This window comes from Nerophis lumbriciformis, linkage group LG02 (genome assembly GCF_033978685.3).
Source record: "Nerophis lumbriciformis linkage group LG02, RoL_Nlum_v2.1, whole genome shotgun sequence".
Lineage (NCBI taxonomy): Eukaryota > Metazoa > Chordata > Actinopteri > Syngnathiformes > Syngnathidae > Nerophis > Nerophis lumbriciformis.
In genome coordinates this window covers 44,447,467-44,465,171 of record NC_084549.2, presented here as the reverse complement: position 1 = coordinate 44,465,171, position 17,705 = coordinate 44,447,467, and the positions used below count along the sequence as shown (strand labels likewise).

The 17,705-nt window shown below is 37.3% G+C and overlaps 1 protein-coding gene across 12 annotated transcripts in view; it reads right to left on the bottom strand.

Moving 5' to 3' along the window:
- Positions 1-17,705, bottom strand: part of rims1a (regulating synaptic membrane exocytosis 1a) — a 255,428-nt gene that overhangs the window by 59,749 nt on the left and 177,974 nt on the right. For 10 of the 12 annotated variants that reach the window (XM_072916356.1, XM_072916363.1, XM_072916368.1 and 7 more), the window contains exons 10-15: positions 16,539-16,662; positions 8,989-9,006; positions 8,193-8,239; positions 4,324-4,439; positions 4,114-4,244; positions 3,762-3,933 (exon numbers count right to left, since the gene is read on the bottom strand). In XM_072916356.1, the coding sequence (XP_072772457.1) occupies positions 3,762-3,933; positions 4,114-4,244; positions 4,324-4,439; positions 8,193-8,239; positions 8,989-9,006; positions 16,539-16,662 (608 nt within the window). The remainder of the gene's footprint in view (positions 1-3,761; positions 3,934-4,113; positions 4,245-4,323; positions 4,440-8,192; positions 8,240-8,988; positions 9,007-16,538; positions 16,663-17,705) is intronic. The other 2 variants (XM_072916361.1, XM_072916362.1) reach the window with 1 other exon arrangement.

Sequence of the window (17,705 nt, the reverse complement as noted above, 5' to 3'; positions counted from 1 at the left end):
ACACACTCAACGACAACAACAAACCCACGAGGAAATGTTTCAGCATGGCAAGCAACAGTAGCAGTGAGTTGAATGAACAGGATACCGGTACACCACAACTGATGGACGGGAATACTTTAAGGGGGAAGAAGAACAGAAAGTTTGACTTCAAGTTCAAGCTAGCGGTTGTGAAGTATGCAGAGCAGAATTCTGGTTTGGCAGCGGCCAGGCAGTTTAACATTGACCCAAAACGTGTACGAGAATGGAAACAAAAAAAGGGAGAACTACTATCTCAGTCGGCAATCGATGGAAAACGGGCTCGCTTATCTGGTGGAGGTAGGAAGAAAGTGAGCGACGAGCTTGATGCTAATTTGTGTCAGTGGATACATCACGTATGCTGCTTTATTTAAAACTTGGAGTACTGTAGCCTTTATTTTATTTAAGTTACAGTATTATTGTTCTGTTTTGATGGTGGGTTTTATACTTGAGTACTTGGTACCATCATTTTATTTTTCCCGGTAGGCTGCTTTATTTAAAAAGTTTATTTATTTTTAGTATTGGTATTCTATTTGACAATTGTTGCACTACTGCCATGTTGAGGCCTTGTTGATCTCTTGTCTTTTGATAGCCTACCTCATGTCGATCTCTTGTTTTTTTGTTTGTATGTTTACAATAGCTTTTACATTTAAAGTTTTTTGTACGAAAAAAAATACTGGACAGTAACCATTGTAACCAAATAATGGCCTGGTGCAGGTTGGTGCAAAAATAAATAAAAGCCTTGTGCAAATAACCGCCCATGTCCTAATAGCCGTCCGGGGTCTGACCCCATTTTGTGAAATAAACGCCCGGGCTACTATTTGGTAATATACGGTATATTTCTTAAATAAAACTATATGCTGCTTAACTTCTGGTTGGTTGTTACTTACTCGCATGCTGTTTAAGGTCACACAATCCACCATCATGGGCAATAGAAGAAGCGCGGCAGGAAGCAGTGTGCTTTGTTCAACTTTTCCAGCCACATAATTTCCTTTTCCAAATCAAATTTGTATTTCTGCAGCCTTTCTGCAGCTTTTTCAATTCGAGAAAGCTTAGGTTGTTGCTTGTATTCGGAGCATCCGTCTGTCCCTGTCAGCCATGCTGAGCCAAATGTTCTGTTGAAATGGTCACGTGTGAGGTGGTTGTCAGCTCATTGGTCCCGGAGCAGGTAAGCGCTGCTGCTTTACCGTAAAATGCAATATTTTCATTGACAGTTCAAATACTGTTTTGATTTGCACGGTAGTACAGGACAAAGTGTGTCCCTTTACACATTGATAATGGACGCGTACTTTTGTTGCTAAATACGGCACCATTAAGTTTTTCAAGGGACGGTTGGCAAACCTGGCTAGCATAGTTTGTTGTCCTCTATTTGCTGTTTATGCAGCGTTCATGCTCGTAGCGCCACACTCACGTTCATGTTTTGCTTTAAGATGCTATTTTAAACTTGATTTGCAGCCATAATAAAAAAGTTTGTTGCAGCAATAATAACTAATTACCTCAGTTTTATGTAAAGTTCCATCGGAGTTTGTTTTGAAGGGCACAGACAAAACCGCACTAACTATCATATCGTATCTGTGCAATGCGTCCCACCTTCTGGCGGTCGAAACAAACACTGTGATTTATTTTCAATCAGCAGTTTTTTTATTAATCACATGCGGTAATATTGAAAGCGCTGGTTTGGAGATAAGAGCTGTCTCTCGGCTAATTGTTGTGCTTCATGTTGCAAGCAAAAATTTTAGTTACAAGCATCCCCGTCATTAGTCGGAATAGCAAATGTCACAATGAACCTCATAAGATCCATTGAAAACATCTGGTCTTACTTGCTATCATTAGCTTAAAGCAAGATACATATTTTATTTCCAACCATGGGAAGGAAGAAAGTGAAAGTGAAGGACAGTGGGGAAAAGAAGAAGCTGATACCCATTGAATTAGAGAAAGAAATCAATCAATCAAAAACATGACTGAGTGTGTCACCAAATGGACGAAGCAATTCCAGCGTTTCACTGATCGTCTGTGTCATACTGAAGCAGAATGAGTCTTTAACGCTAGCCAAGAATGTCAAACTAATAGGTAAACTGCGGACATTTTTCAATTAAAATATAGAAAAGCTGCTGATGGTGTGTTTGACAAAGAAGCAGCTGGAAAGACGTACCGTAGAAGTGCACTCTTCAAGCTAAATGCTTTACATTATTATTACAGTACCTGAAGTGGCAAGATATAGAAGCTATTGGATATAGAGAACATACAAACCTTTTATTTATTAACTCAAAAATATGGAAATGTAATGATCTGGTGAATTAGCAAATGAAAGTATGTACAAAGCAAACTATAACATGCTACCCAAGAATGTGCAACAATTATTTTCAACAAAAGAGAAGAAATATAACCTGAGGGAAAATTGTAACTTAAAACATTTGCATGCATGTACAACACTTAATACTTTTAGCATGTCAGTATGTGGAGTTAAATTATGGGATGGATTAAGAAAAGAAGTGAAAAAATGTACTAATATGATCCAGTTTAGGAACATGTTCAAACTACTAGTGTTTGCAAAGTACAAGGAAGAAGTACAATGGTAAATATTCTGAACTTGACGAAAAAAAGATCATCTCATCATCAATGACTTACCTATTAAAAAAAAAAATGTTGAATTTTCATTGCATTGATTTGAAATGTATGAAATGTGTACATACAGAGTACAGGGAGTGAACATATGTGTTAGTATTTAATAAAAAGTGGAAAAAGGTAGGATTAAATAAGTGTTGCTTCTTCTTACTCTTTTTTAGACATGTTGTGAAGAAAATGTAAAAACGTAATGCATCATTTTATATGTATAAATGTTTAAATAAACCAACTAACCAACATTACTTCATACAACTACTGTAGTTGTTAGTACATTCTATTGTATTGTTTTTAAAGAATATTTCTTAAAAGGCATGTTACATGTTAAAATTGTGTTTTGGGGTTCCAAGCACCAATAGAATAAATACATTGATTTCAAGTGGGTGACGTTGATTTGAGGTACAAGTGTTTTGAGTCAAAAGCTCCGTCACAGAACCAATTAAGCTTGTAAGTAAGTAAGAGGTATGACTGTATAAGGGTAGAACACACAGAAAAGAGAAATATGGTGTTCTTGTCGCACATAAGAATTGTGGATGACACTGATCCAACAAAAGTGCAATTCCCTTTCAACAGTGCTTCCAATTTGGGAGAGCAGATTGCAGATCTTAAGTATGATGCTGGCTACCCAGCTTGAGGAAAAAAAATTAAAACAATACTTTTTAAATCTGCTTGAATGACTTTAGTTATGTTTAAAAGCAAAATGAATACAGTTTTAGTGTGAGTGAGTAAACAGTCTGCAGAGTGAGCAGAAAAGTACACAAAATATGGTACAATAATCTGTCTTTCAGATAGTAAAGAAGGCCACGACTGTAATAACGTTCTCTGAGAGAAGACTCACTGTGCCACATCTTGAAACCCCTTACCACAAAAATGCATGTCAAAAAAACCTTTAGAAATGTAAACTACACTGCAGTATAAAGGTAATAATTTCCCTCAAAAAGGCATGCTACTTGTGAATGCAGTATACATTTTGCACGACAACATTTTGTAAATGTAAAATTATACTGTGAGCAACTCAAGCAAACAGAATAAATGCTAGAGTTTTTTGCCTATAGTATGTAAAATATAAATCTTAACAAACAAAAAACAGAAAGTGTGGATGTTTATACAGTATGTGTACTTACTTCTCCCATAAATATGCTGTCCTCTTCTGGTGACCTGGGCTGGTCCCACACAGTCAGCTCCAGCATATGATTGCGGAAATCCCTACGATGGATGTGACTATAGACGAATGTTTGGTTCCACTTGGGCTCGCAGGTCTTCTTCACCGCTTTTGTCCTGCGCTTGCTCTTGTCACTATTTTAAACACAGACAGACACAGCCTTGTAAATATAGAGATGTTTTGTATACAGCCACTTCCCAGTTTCATTCCAAGGACAGGAGCAAAACCCTGGAGCAAAAACGTCAATATCACATATAAAAAATGCTGCAGGTAGTTTGATACCTGCCCCTCTAAAGTGCAACAAACAGCTGTACCTGCGGTCAGGAAGGAAGTACATTTTAACGTAGGGGCTTCTGGGACGTCCATCCGGCCGAAGAGAGAGTTCTAGCGCCTGTAGCACGTTGACTATTAGCTGGTGACCTACTTTGTCGTACCACAGCTTCACCTGCAGGAGAAACACAAACACATCTGATGCAAAGCCTTCGACTTAATAAATAGAAAACAGCAGAAGAACAGACACTCACAGAAAGTTTTCCTGGCATTAGCCGTGGAGCGTCTAGAACCATTCCAGGACTGGTGGGGGATAAAAGATTGAGGGATGGTCTCTCCATCTTCTGGGACTCAAATGAACTTGAACCTGCTATAAATTGAAAATAAAAAGAAATGTGAAACCTCAAGAGTGTCAAATATAAAAAAGATGATCAAAGGAAGTGCACAAGTTTTTAATTGCCTTTTTTTCCAAAGTATTTGATCTAAAAAACTTTTTTTAAGTGCCATATTGATTAAAAGGGCTCAGTTTTGGAATTACTTGACAATGGGGACTAGGTTTGAGGTTTGGACAAGGCTTTTGTTTTCTGGACCTCTGGGTCGAGTCGTAGACGATCGACAACAAAGGGCAAAAAAGAAAGGGCAAAAATATGTATAATTATGACATACAATGCAATTCATACTTTAAAATGCATGTTAACACCTTAATGAGATCATGATCGACTTAAAAAAAAAAATATATTAATTCATTTGATAGGGAAATCATAATACAGGTACTGAGAAAACAGATACTTTGTTTTTTGTGCCCCCCCCAAAAAAAAAAAAAAAAATCAGTCAGAGTGGGTAGCAATGTACTGCCTTCCTCTTCACCACAAGCAGAAAGAAAATCTCACGAACTGACTAAAAGGAAAACAAAGGTAACAACAAAAATAAAAATCACAAACATAGAGGGAAGTGTCAGTCACTAAATAAAAACAACAACAACAAAGAAAAAAAGAGTTGAGGTAAATGAAAAGGTTCATTGTCAACAGTGAATGTTCGACTTTTTAAAGATCGGATTAACGCAGACTATGCAACTGAAATACATTTGTTAGAGGGTTAACCCTAACCCTAACCCTATTAAATTGCCACATTATGCTTCCTCAGCAGAGTAAAGACAAACATTTCAGGAATCAAACAATTCCAAAGCTCTTTAGTTATGAATTGTTTTATTTATCTATTTATGTACGTACATTATTTAACCTGTAAAATAAAAAATACACTATTTTTACCACCATTTTTTTTTAATGAAAGGGTTCATGACTTGGCAGCACGGTGGAGGGGTTAGTGCGTCTGCCTCACAATACGAAGGTCCTGAGTAGTCGTGAGTTCAATCCCGGCCTCGGGATCTTTCTGTGTGGAGTTTGCATGTTCTCCCCGTGACTGCGTGGGTTCCCTCCGGGTACTCCGGCTTCCTCCCACCTCCAAAGACATGCACCTGTACTGTATCTGTACTGTTTCAATGTTGGTCATTATAGTGCTACTTTGAGAGTCAAGTGTTTTCTGAGGTGGTTCTTGGTGAAAAAAGTTTGAAAACCACTGATACGAGACCGAAAGTGACATGATTGATTAAAAAAACACTTACTGTTAAACACAAATGTGTTTGTATTCACTTCAGAAAGACAAGAGAAGCTGCAGAGTTGACTTTAAACATTGTGTACACAGCATCTTGTCTTTGTGCAGTTTTATACGTAGCTTGTCTGCTTGAAAATGGAAAGGAGCTTGTAAAAAACGTTCGGGTGTGTCCTGGGTTATTTCTGTCAGAGCCCTATTAAATACACACTGTTTGTCAATGCTTTTATGTAAAGGTTGGTCTAAAAGCTCATTAGGGCAGATAACCACTTAGGGTCAGGTCCAGAATAATCTTGAAATAAAAAATAATGAACTATACTGTACATAGAGGAAAATGAAGGCTCTGCACAGGATCGCACAATCAAGAATTCCACTAAAACTTAGGGGAAAATGTGGTTTGAGGGTCTTACAAAAACTGTCATTGTTTGTCATGTCACGTGAGTCATATTGCAAAAGTTAGCTCAGAGAGCATCTAAAGTATTGTGTGTGTTGTGTAACACGTGCTCACATGCGCTTGAGAATTAAAAAAATAGTAAAGCTCAAAATTACTGTACCGAATTTTCCGGACTATAAGTCGCAGTTTTTTTCATAGTTTGGCTGGGGGTGCGACTTATACTCAGGAGCGACTTATGTGTGAAATTATTAACACATTACCATAAAATATCAAATAATATTATTTAGCTCATTCACGTAAGAGACTAGACGTATAAGATTTCATGGGATTTAGCGATTAGGAGTGACAGATTGTTTGGTAAACATATAGCATGTTCTATATGTTATAGTTATTTGAATGACTCTTACCATAATATGTTACGTTAACATACCAGGCACGTTCTCAGTTGGTTATTTATGCCTCATATAACGTACACTTATTCAGCCTGTTGTTCACTATTCTTTATTTATTTTAAATTGCCTTTCAAATGTCTATTCTTGGTGTTGTGTTTTGTCAAATAAATTTCCCCAAAAAATGCGACTTATACTCCAGTGCGACTGATATATGTTTTTTTCCTTCTTTATTATGCATTTTCGGCCGGTGCGACTTATACTCCGGAGCGACTTATACTCCGAAAAATACGGCACATGGTTGAAGTCCATTATCGGATTACTTTCGGAGCGCATACAGTATGTATATTGCAGGGGTGTAGCAAATACATGTATTTGAAATGGGTATTGAACCGAACACAGCTGTACCAAACTGAAAGCTTTGTGCAGATTTCCAAATGTGTACACACATAAAATGTTTTATTTAATGTTTTTTTTAGAAGTTTAGCAGTACCTGCCAACAGATTGCAATTGCATTTTCACGCCTAATTTTAAAAATCATTTAACACAAAAGCTAAGAAGTTTTACGTTTTGCATTTTGTTTCCTTACTGTACCAGAAATTAATCGAAACGTGGCCTTAATACCGAGCAGGGCGATCCCTCCGTCTCTATACGCAGATCACACGTATGGCCTCACGATTCGTGGGGGGCCTCGTTTAGCATAAATCGCTAGAAAAAAATGCCGGGCTGCAAAACAGAAAGTATAGATTTGTGCCAAGAACGTGTGCAACTTTGCTTTAATCGTGTTAAATACGTACTTAGTACAAACATACACAATTTTAAATAAAAAAAGCATAAAAACATTTTGTAATTGGTCGGGTGCCTGAAATTAAAACATTTTTAGGCCCCCGATATACTGAGGTATGTACCAAACCATGAGGATGCCGTAGTGTTACACTCCTAGTAGACAGCAAAGTAAAATTCCGATATTGTGTTTATTTGAAAACATCTGGTCTCATCTGGTTGAACAGGATGAGGCATACGGTCTAAGCAGGGGATGTTTAGATGGGGGACCAGTGGCCCAATTTGGCCCGCCGGGTTGTTTCGATAACTCATATGCACACTTATTTCTTTCAAGCTTACACACTTACTGATGGCATGTCCGCGAGGGTGACTAGTTGTCATCCAGCCATGTTATTTGTTTTGTTTTTGTTTTGTTATTGTTATTAATGCTGTGTGTGCGAGTGTGTGTGTATTTTCTTCTCTTTTTTATATATTTTTTGGAAAGCACTTTGTGTTTGCCACTTGCCTGTGTATGAAAAGTGCTATATAAATAAAGTTTCCTTGACTGACTGATTGATTAATTAAAGAAATATTACGATTATTTGGCCCGCAGCACATTTTCACTTTGGCCCTAGGAGGCTAAAAGTTTGGGCACCCATGGTTGAAGCGGTAACTGTCTTAATGTGGGAGCTACTGGGCTTGCAAAATAGGCTTCAGGCTGCTGCTATCCTTCATTTATCCTCCATGAGGGGAAATAATTGTCTTTCATATGGCGTGTCATCTGCTCTTAGTCTTGGCATTATAGAATGTCTTTTATCGCTTACTTAGTCACTAAGTCACAATTGTTATTGATTTTACACTTGCGCAGAAGTTAAAAAATACAATTCATTTTGATAATGGGTAAACATGCACACATAAATCGGAATGTCTGTGTGTGTACGTTTGATCATACAGCAAAAGAGGCACCTACTAGATTCTAATGGAGGGTGGGACGTGTCTGGGATCCTTGGTATATCACTGAAACAGAAAACGCAAACATACATCAATCATTTGCATGTTTGCATTTGGCTAATTTAAAGGCTGTGAAGTTAGTCCTTTTGTGGATGCGCAGGCATACATGCTTAATTTAAACATAAAGGAGAATTCAAACGTGTTATTTTGGACATTCGAGCAAAACTTTCCCATGGTATAGAGAATTTGCAAAGCAAATGGAGAATGGGAGCATTTGTTATCAGAAACCATCAGCTTGAGCAGTAGTGGAGTCAATGCAAGAAGCACCAGAATTTCTTCCACCAGCTTCAGGAAACCAAACAAAGCATTGCGAAGTTAGGTCACATTTTATGTCCTTAAATGTGAGCGTCTTTAATTTGATGATGGTCTGAGGGCAAAAGTTGCCTGATGAAGTCAAGAATTATTTGCTGCATGGACTTCCTTGTGGTAAAAATATAAATACAGAAAAATCAATTCAGCAAACATTAGCGAAATAAACTCGTGCTTCATCAAACTCAGCAGTCAAAATTCCAAACATCAGGTTTAAGTGTTTTGCATTTTGCATCCTGCCACATTCAAATTATGTCAATTATATTGGAGATGACAAATAGAGACATTTTTTTTACAACCAAAAATCTAATGTGCATACTACATGCACAGTAAATGAAAAGAGGCTTGCCCTTTTTAGGATGCAAAATGGTACCCGCAAAATAAAGCTATTGTTCCATAAGCATGAGGGGATTAAGAAGTCCTGATGAAATGGTAAGATTACTTACTGATATTTTCTACAAACCCTTTGCGAGTGTTTGGAAAGAGATTACAACATTCAACTTTTGTTTCATAACAAAGCAAATATGATTCAATCTTAAAACTGCACATATCAACATATCAACAATTAATACATGTGTCATGTAAAATATGCTGTGTGTCAATGGGCTTTGAAAATGTGAAAGAAAGTGAAAATGTATTATTTCGAAGTAATTAACCCTTACCCTGGTCTGAGAATGCATTCCCAACATACACAACATATTTACATGACATAACATTTTCCGAGATAATTTTCGTCATCACGTTTTTATAAAATCCTGGAATAATCTAAAGTATATTTGCGCTGTGTGCACAGTTATTTTTGTTTTAGTAATATGACAGTGGAAAGTTCAATACGTATGTCTACGAATCAAAATGTAAAAAAACATTTTAATATCAATATACACTATTTTAGTACAAATATACAGGTAGCCCTTGGTTTACAATATTCAGTATATCCTGTTTTGTGGTTACAAACTCACTCCATTTAATTGTAAAAAATAAACTAGCTTGAAAAAACATTGCTTATCTGTTAATCACTACATTAGGTCTTCCAAGCGGGAGTGCACCAAAGAAAAGGAAAGTCATCAACAGGGAAGTAAAAATAAACATAATAAAAAAACGAGAAGTGCACACCAATGTTAGCCGCTGTCTTTGTCTCAACCGCTCAACTGCCATGACCATTATTAAGGATAAAAATTAATAAACCCTAATGAATACTAACAGGGTCTGCGTGATGTTAAAAGAAGAAAAAAAGAAAAACATCTTCTCTCCTTCCAGACTAGCCTTGTACAATACTTTAAGAAGGTAGAAAAAGGCCTTCAGGTGATCATGTACCTTCTACCTCATCACCTTCTGCAGACCACACTCTACTAAGCAACGCTCCTTTCGGTGTGCAAGACAACCACAGGGATAAACGTAAGAAGCTGTTTTCTTTTTACTATTGCAGTTAACCCATTTTACTACTGAATTGTATGTGTCATGTGTACAGTGTGAAAAATTAACTGCGGTATAAAAAAAAATTCCCTAAAACTCGACTTACAACATAGGAACAAATTCATTTGTAACCTGCGCGTCACCTGTAGATGCAATTAAGCATGCATAGTGGTTCATATTTTACCTCTCTGAAAAATATTTTTATGTTAATATAGAGCACTCTAAATTGTGGTGTACCTCAAAGCTCAGTTTTAGGACCAATCTTGCTTTTCTTTCATTCCTTTGCAGATAATTAAAACATCTACCTGTCCCCCAACCAGGCAAATAATGTTGCTCTGGTGTCTAAAGACATTAGAGAGTGGATGTCCTAAAATACAATAAAAAAAAAAATTATATTTAGTAATGATAGTGCTTTGAGCATTCATATTTTTGGAACACAAATCTTGGAACCTACCACTTACCTATTGAGGCAACTGGCTAAAGAAAAAAAACACCTGTAAACGTCTTTGAAAGAACTACTGTTTGTTACTTGTCGTTGGTACTACTAACATTCCCTGTTTTGTTGACCAAGAATCTTTATATGGGCTGCACGCCTGCTAAATGGTACCAAGAGGCGTGAGCATCTCCGAGGTGTTGACCTTGCCACGCTAGCTTCCTGTGACTTTCAGGATCCAATTAAAAATTGTCTTGATTTTCTCTGCCCCTTCTACCTTTCTGAGCTTTGTCCATACACTCATCAGACAGAACCACGAAGTCCACAAGTACTGTTTTTAAACATCGAAAGAACAAGACTAAAAACTGAACCTTCTCAGATCTCCATAGTAACATTGGATCTGCACTGGTACTTGAACACTTTCATCTACGTCTTAAGACACACCTCCTTGACATCTTTGGGCCTGATTACTAACATCCTACACAAGTAGTAGTAGTAGTATTATCGGCCGATAAATGCGTTAAAATGTAATATCGGAAATTATCGGTAGCGTTTTTTTTATTATCGGTATCGTTTTTTTTTTGTTTTTTGTTTTTAATTAAATCAACATAAAAAACACAAGATACACTTACAATTAGTGCACCAACCCCAAAAACCTCCCTCCCCCATTCACACTCATATACACAAAAGGGTTGGTTCTTTCTGTTATTAATATTCTGGTTCCTACATTATATATCAATGTATAGCAATACAGTCTGCAAGGGATACAGTCCGTAAGCACACATGATTGTGCGTGCTGCTAGTCCACTAATAGTACTAACCTTTAACAGTTAATTTTACTAATTTTCATTAATTACTAGTTTCTATGTAACTGTTTTTATATTGTTTTACTTTCTTTTTTATTCAAGAAAATGTTTTTAATTTATGTATCTTATTTTTTATTTTATTTATTTATTTATTTTTTTAAAGTACCTTATCTTTACCATATCTGGTTGTCCAAATTAGGCATAATAATGTGTTAATTCCACGACTGTATATATCGGTTGATATCGATATCGGTTGATATCGGTATCGGTAATTAAAGAGTTGGACAATTTCGGAATATCGGATATCGGCAAAAAGCCATTATCGGACATCCCTATACACAAGTCACAATTAGCATGTGCAAACTGTAAAATTGTTTGAATTATTAGTGGGCCTGTTTAGGGTGATCTGAGGATTTGTATAATACAGACTGTCACCATGGATACACTTATTTTACTGCACATTCATGGCGTCATGCTCCAACCTGTGGTGTTATGCTATCTTGTAAAACATGCAGCACACAACTATAATCAGTTTCTGGGCTAAAAGAAGCACTCCTCCAGCACGATCCAGACAATGGATCCCCCTTTTTAGCTCGTCAAAGGAGCACTCTGGCAGACGACATAATTGTGTCAAAAACACCGGCTCCAACTACGCTGGTGCACTGGAATGTTCCAGTGCAAGAAAATGCATGTTGCAAGAAGTATTTTCATATAGCAGATACATTAATACATTCCCTATATATAAGAAATGTGTGTAATTAAAAAAAAACAGATCAATTGAATCTGTCTTGGTGTCTGCTGGTTCCTAATCAGCCCCTTAAGCTATCCAGCAGCAATAAAATGGCATTGCTGCATAGACAATATGTCTAATATTTTTGTTTTTGACAGTTCAAGTTTGTTGCCTCGCACACGGACAGAGGATTTTCAAGCCATCATCTTTAATCGCACCAATTACCTCGTTCTCCCAGCCATTTGTGCATGACTATACCATTTTGCACATACTTTCCAAACGTGTTAAATATAGCCGAAAAAACAGCGGCCACCAACAGTTTCAGGCTTGTTAAATCAAGTGAGTACATTCGGATTTCCTCCTCACAGTATTGTGGGTGTTATGTTATTTAGCATATATTCTGCAACATACTTGCCAACCTTGAGACCGCCGATTTCAGGAGGTGGGGGGTGAGGAGGGGGGCGCATGGTTGGGGGCGTGGTTAAGAGGGGAGGAGTATATTTACAGCTAGAATTCACCAAGTAAAGTATTTCATATATATATACATATATTTCATATATATACATATATATATATATATATATATATATATATATATATATATATATATATATATATATGTATGTATGGGAAAAAAATCACAAGACTACTTCATCTCTACAGGCCTGTTTCATGAGGGGTTCCCTCAATCATCAGGAGATGATTGAGGGAACCCCTCATATTGCGCTCTACTACGGTATCAAGCACTATTTTTTGGATAACCTTATTAAGACATATATATATACTGTATATATATATATATATATATATATATATATATATATATATATATATATATATATATATATGTCTTAATAAGGTTATCCAAAAAATAGTGCTCGATACCGTAGTAGAGCGCAATATATGTATGTGTGGGAAAAAAAATCACAAGACTATTTCATCTCTACAGGCCTGTTTCATGAGGGGGGGTTCCCTCAATCATCAGGAGATTTTAATGGGAGCATTCACATACCATGGAATATATAGGGCACAGAGTGGGTGGGTACAGGCTGGTGTAGGGGCGTGGTGATTGGCTCATGTGTTACCTAGGAGGTGTTTCCGTCTGTGGCGGCATGCTGTTACAATTTCGCTGCGCTTGTTGAGGGATGACAGGTCTGGACGGTAAATAATAAACAGTTTTTCTTTCAAGCATAGGTTGCATCTTTTATTACCACTATTGTAAGGTGTGCTGGATGCAAGAATTTGCCATGTTATTGAATATTCAACATTATTGTCTTTGAGGTCCCAAATGTGTTTGCTGAGTTCTGTGGTATTCCGCAGGTTTTGGTTCCTGAAAGAAGCCTTGTGATTGTTCCATCTGGTTTTGAACTCTCCCTCAGTTAATCCTACATATGTGTCGGATGTGTTAATGTCCTTGCGTGTTACCTTAGATTGGTAGACAACTGATGTTTGTAAGCACCCCCCGTTGAGAGGGCAATCAGGTTTCTTTCGACAGTTGCAACCTTTGTTGGTTTTGGAGTCGCTCTGTCCGGGGGTCGACGGCTCATTTGCAATTGTTTTGTTGTGGTTTGAGATGATTTGTCGTATATTGTTCATACAGCTGTAGCTCAATTTAATGTTGTTCTTGTTGAATACTTTTCTTAGGGTGTTGTCTTTGGGAAAGTGTTTGTCAATCAGATTGAGGAATTTGTGTCCAATGTTAGTTGAGACGTTTTTGCTGTATGGGGGGTTGTACCAGATGATGTCGTTTCGTTTTCTGTTCTTTTTCGGTTGGTTTCCTGGCGTGGGTTCATAGGTGAGGGTGAAATTGTATCCGCTTTCATCAAGGGCTTTTTGGTTCCGGGGGGGTTGCTTGGTCAAATTCAGCTTTGCTAGATGACAGCATCGATAGCCTTTTATTAATTCCGGTAGGTATTCTTTTCGTGGTGGTGGGTGGGTGGTTGCTGTCATGGTGCACGTATTGGAGTGTTGTGTTGGGTTTCGTGAATGGTTGGTAGCTGTTATTTCTCAGGTTGAAAGTGACGTCAAGGAAGTTGACGGTTTGCTTGTTGGCTTCAATCGTGATCCGTAGGCCGTTCTCTTTGAAAATTTGGCATATGCGCTTCTTGGTATTCTCGCTGCTCCTTGGCGAGGCGCGACACACTGCCAGTCCGTCATCACGGTAAATACCAAGGTTCAGATTGAGGCTGGCGAGCTGGGAGAGGAGGAAACTCCCAACGAGTTCACACGTTTCTGCTCCGTCAAAACTTCCCATAGTGACGTCAAATGTTGCATTGTTCTTTTTTTGCCATGGTGTACTGTTGTGGATGAGAATGGAGTTTTTTGCGTGGATGATGATGTTTCTTTCGTTGCCTGTGATTGAGTCGTAGTCTGAATATTAATGTTGAATATTCAATAACATGGCAAATTCTTGCATCCAGCACACCTTACAATAGTGGTAATAAAAGATGCAACCTATGCTTGAAAGAAAAACTGTTTATTATTTACCGTCCAGACCTGTCATCCCTCAACAAGCGCAGCGAAATTGTAACAGCATGCCGCCACAGACGGAAACACCTCCTAGGTAACACATGAGCCAATCACCACGCCCCTACACCAGCCTGTACCCACCCACTCTGTGCCCTATATAATCCATGGTATGTGAATGCTCCCATTAAAATCTCCTGATGATTGAGGAAACCCCCCCTCATGAAACAGGCCTGTAGAGATGAAATAGTCTTGTGATTTTTTTTCCCACACATACATATATATATATATATATATATATAAGAAATACTCAAGTATTTCATATATATATATATATATATATATATATACATACACAAGTATTTCATATTTATATATCAAATACTTGACTTTCAGTGAATTCTAGCTATATATATATATATATATATTTTTTTTTTTTTTATATATATATATATATATATATATATATATATATATATATATATATATATATATATATATATATATATAGTATAGCAGTTGTGCACTGCACTCTCTAAAAGCCGTAGATGTTATTGTCACATATGCATGGACAGTAGATGGCAGTATTGTCCTGTTTAAGAGTGTCACAACATTGCTGTTTACGGCAGAAGAATTGCTTTACGGTAGACGAAAACGTGACTGCTGTTGTTGTGTGTTGTTACCGCGCTGGGAGGACGTTAATGAAACTGCCTAACAATAAACCCACATAAGAAACCAAGAACTCGCCCTCGATCATTCTACAGTTATAATGTGATTGGGCAGGCACACTGTTTATATTGTGGGAAAGCGGACGTGAGAACAGGCTGGCCGCTGTCGACACGTCACTCAGGTCCGCATGGAGCTGGAGGGGGCGTGGCCTCCAGCTCCGCCTGCATTTCGGGAGATTTTCGGGAGAAAATTTGTCCCGGGAGGTTTTCGGGATAGGTGCTGAATTTCGGGAGTCTCCCGGAAAATCCGGGAGGGTTGGCAAGTATGTTCTGCAAATACATGAAGACAAAGATACTACATTCATTGCGTGAACTATTTTGGGTCATTGAAGAGATTGCTTGTATTTTAAGACATGGAAACCTTTAGCAGATCAGCCCCTATTGTCTTTACTTGTTTTAATTGTTTTCTTTCATTCAGTTGTGATGTTTTATCTGTACATAAAATCATTATATTTTTAAAACCCCTTTAGTAGTGTTATTTATTTTGTTTACAGCACTCTGTGCAACAGTAATTTTGATAATGTGCTATACATGTAAAGTTAAAGTTAAAGTTAAAGTACCAATGATTGTCACACACACACTAGGTGTGGCGAAATTATTCTCTGCATTTGACCCATCACCCTTGATAACCCCCGGGGAGGTGAGGGGAGCAGTGGGCAGCAGCGGTGGCCGCGCCCGGGAATCATTTTTGTACATAAAACTGACATTGACCGTATCTAATGAATAATTATGCCATATTTTGTGTATTTGCTTTCAAAAGTCCCCCCCCCTTTTTACAAACATTTATTCTTCTTCCACCAAATATCTTTTGAGAAACACTGTTTCATATGTAAATATAAATACTGCCTCTGTCCAGTTTTATTTTGAAGATTATATATTATGTATTTATTCCATAATTCCAGTGGATACACAGCAAGTGCATTTTAAAGTGGGGATACAATGTGATATGAATTGGTTCCAAGTTTGAAACAACCTACATCAAAGGTACACCTGCACAACCTGGAGAAGAGGAGAAGAACTATTTAAGATGTTGCCTCAAACTCTAATTAATAATCAGCCAATCTAAACTTTGGGAAGGTGTCATTTTTTATCCTGAGTCCAGTGAGCATAATGCTGCAGTTGAAGTCTACTTTTGAGTCATTGCACTGACAAAATTGTGTTTGTATTTGATGTTTTAATTGTCCACTTAACTAAAAAAATTAAAATAATAATAGTAATGATAACAACATAATTACCGTATTTTTCGGACTATAAGTCGCAGTTTTTTTCATAGTTTGGCCGGGCTCCAGTGCGACTTATATAGGTTTTTTTCCTTTTTTATTATGCATTTTCAGCAGGTGCGACTTATACTCCGGTGCGACTTATACTCCGAAAAATACGGTAAATATTTTACTTATGGGAGGGTCTGCTCCTAACTTACCCAATAGGCCTGGAAACAACCAGCTCCACTTGTGGTTCAGCTTGAGATTCGAGGATGATGTTGTAAACTTCCTTCATGGTGGCTCCTGGTAGCAGCTTCCCATTCCACTGTAAAACCTCATCCCCTGAAATAAGACATTGTCCAATATCTTATGTGAAAGTCATTTAATGTGAGTAGCAATATATACATTGTGCTGACATGATAATACAATCATCTAATCTAACACTCAATGGTTTCCCTGGAGTGTTAACAATTTGATAAAAAACATTTACCAAGCATTGAAATAGCGCACTGCATATTATGAAGAGCATTTTAGCTTAGACATACAGTATGTAATTAATCGACTTTGTTAGAATTGTAATCAGCAGAACCGTGTGTGCGGGCCTCACTTAAACATAAGGAATAAAGAAGTTGTTACCAGTGTTAGGTTTTGGCTATGGTCTCCACTTTATGGGTACATACAAATATTGTGAGAAGTGACTGTTCCGAAAGCACCATAAAGATGACATTCATGGAGATATCATGAACCACAAATACAGTAGAACAACTTGGCATTAAATCATGTAGTAAAAAATTTTGTAGAAAGAAACAAAGTAACTGAGATCTGTAAAGCCGGTGAAAACATCATCAATCAATCAAAGTTTGCTTATATAATCATTATAATAATCATTATACAATAATATCACATCTTTTGATGGCAATCATTTCCATACTCCCTGTGTGTTGTGAGGTGTACAGTATATTGCAGGAATATAAATATTATTGGACGCTTCGCAAGTGCTTTGTGCATGTACACATCAACTGCAACACAGTCCACAAAAATGAAAGACACATTCAGGACAATTTTGCCTCTAATTTTTCAAGTGTGTGAGCATACACGAAAACTCCCAGAGCATTGGGAGTGAGCAACATCAAACGTACACACTGTGGCCATACCAGCAGCACACCTGTCTCAAACCTGACATCATAACAATTTAAATGTCTTATTATTATAATCAAATAACAGCAGTTATTCCCATGAGATAATTTTCTGATATAGGTGATTTGGCCCACTTACAATGAAAATAACAACAATTAATTGTTTTTTATGAGCTATGCACTAATATTGTATGTCTGTACTTTGGAAATAATTTGTACTCCTTTCAGAGATCACATTTTGTTCCCCTT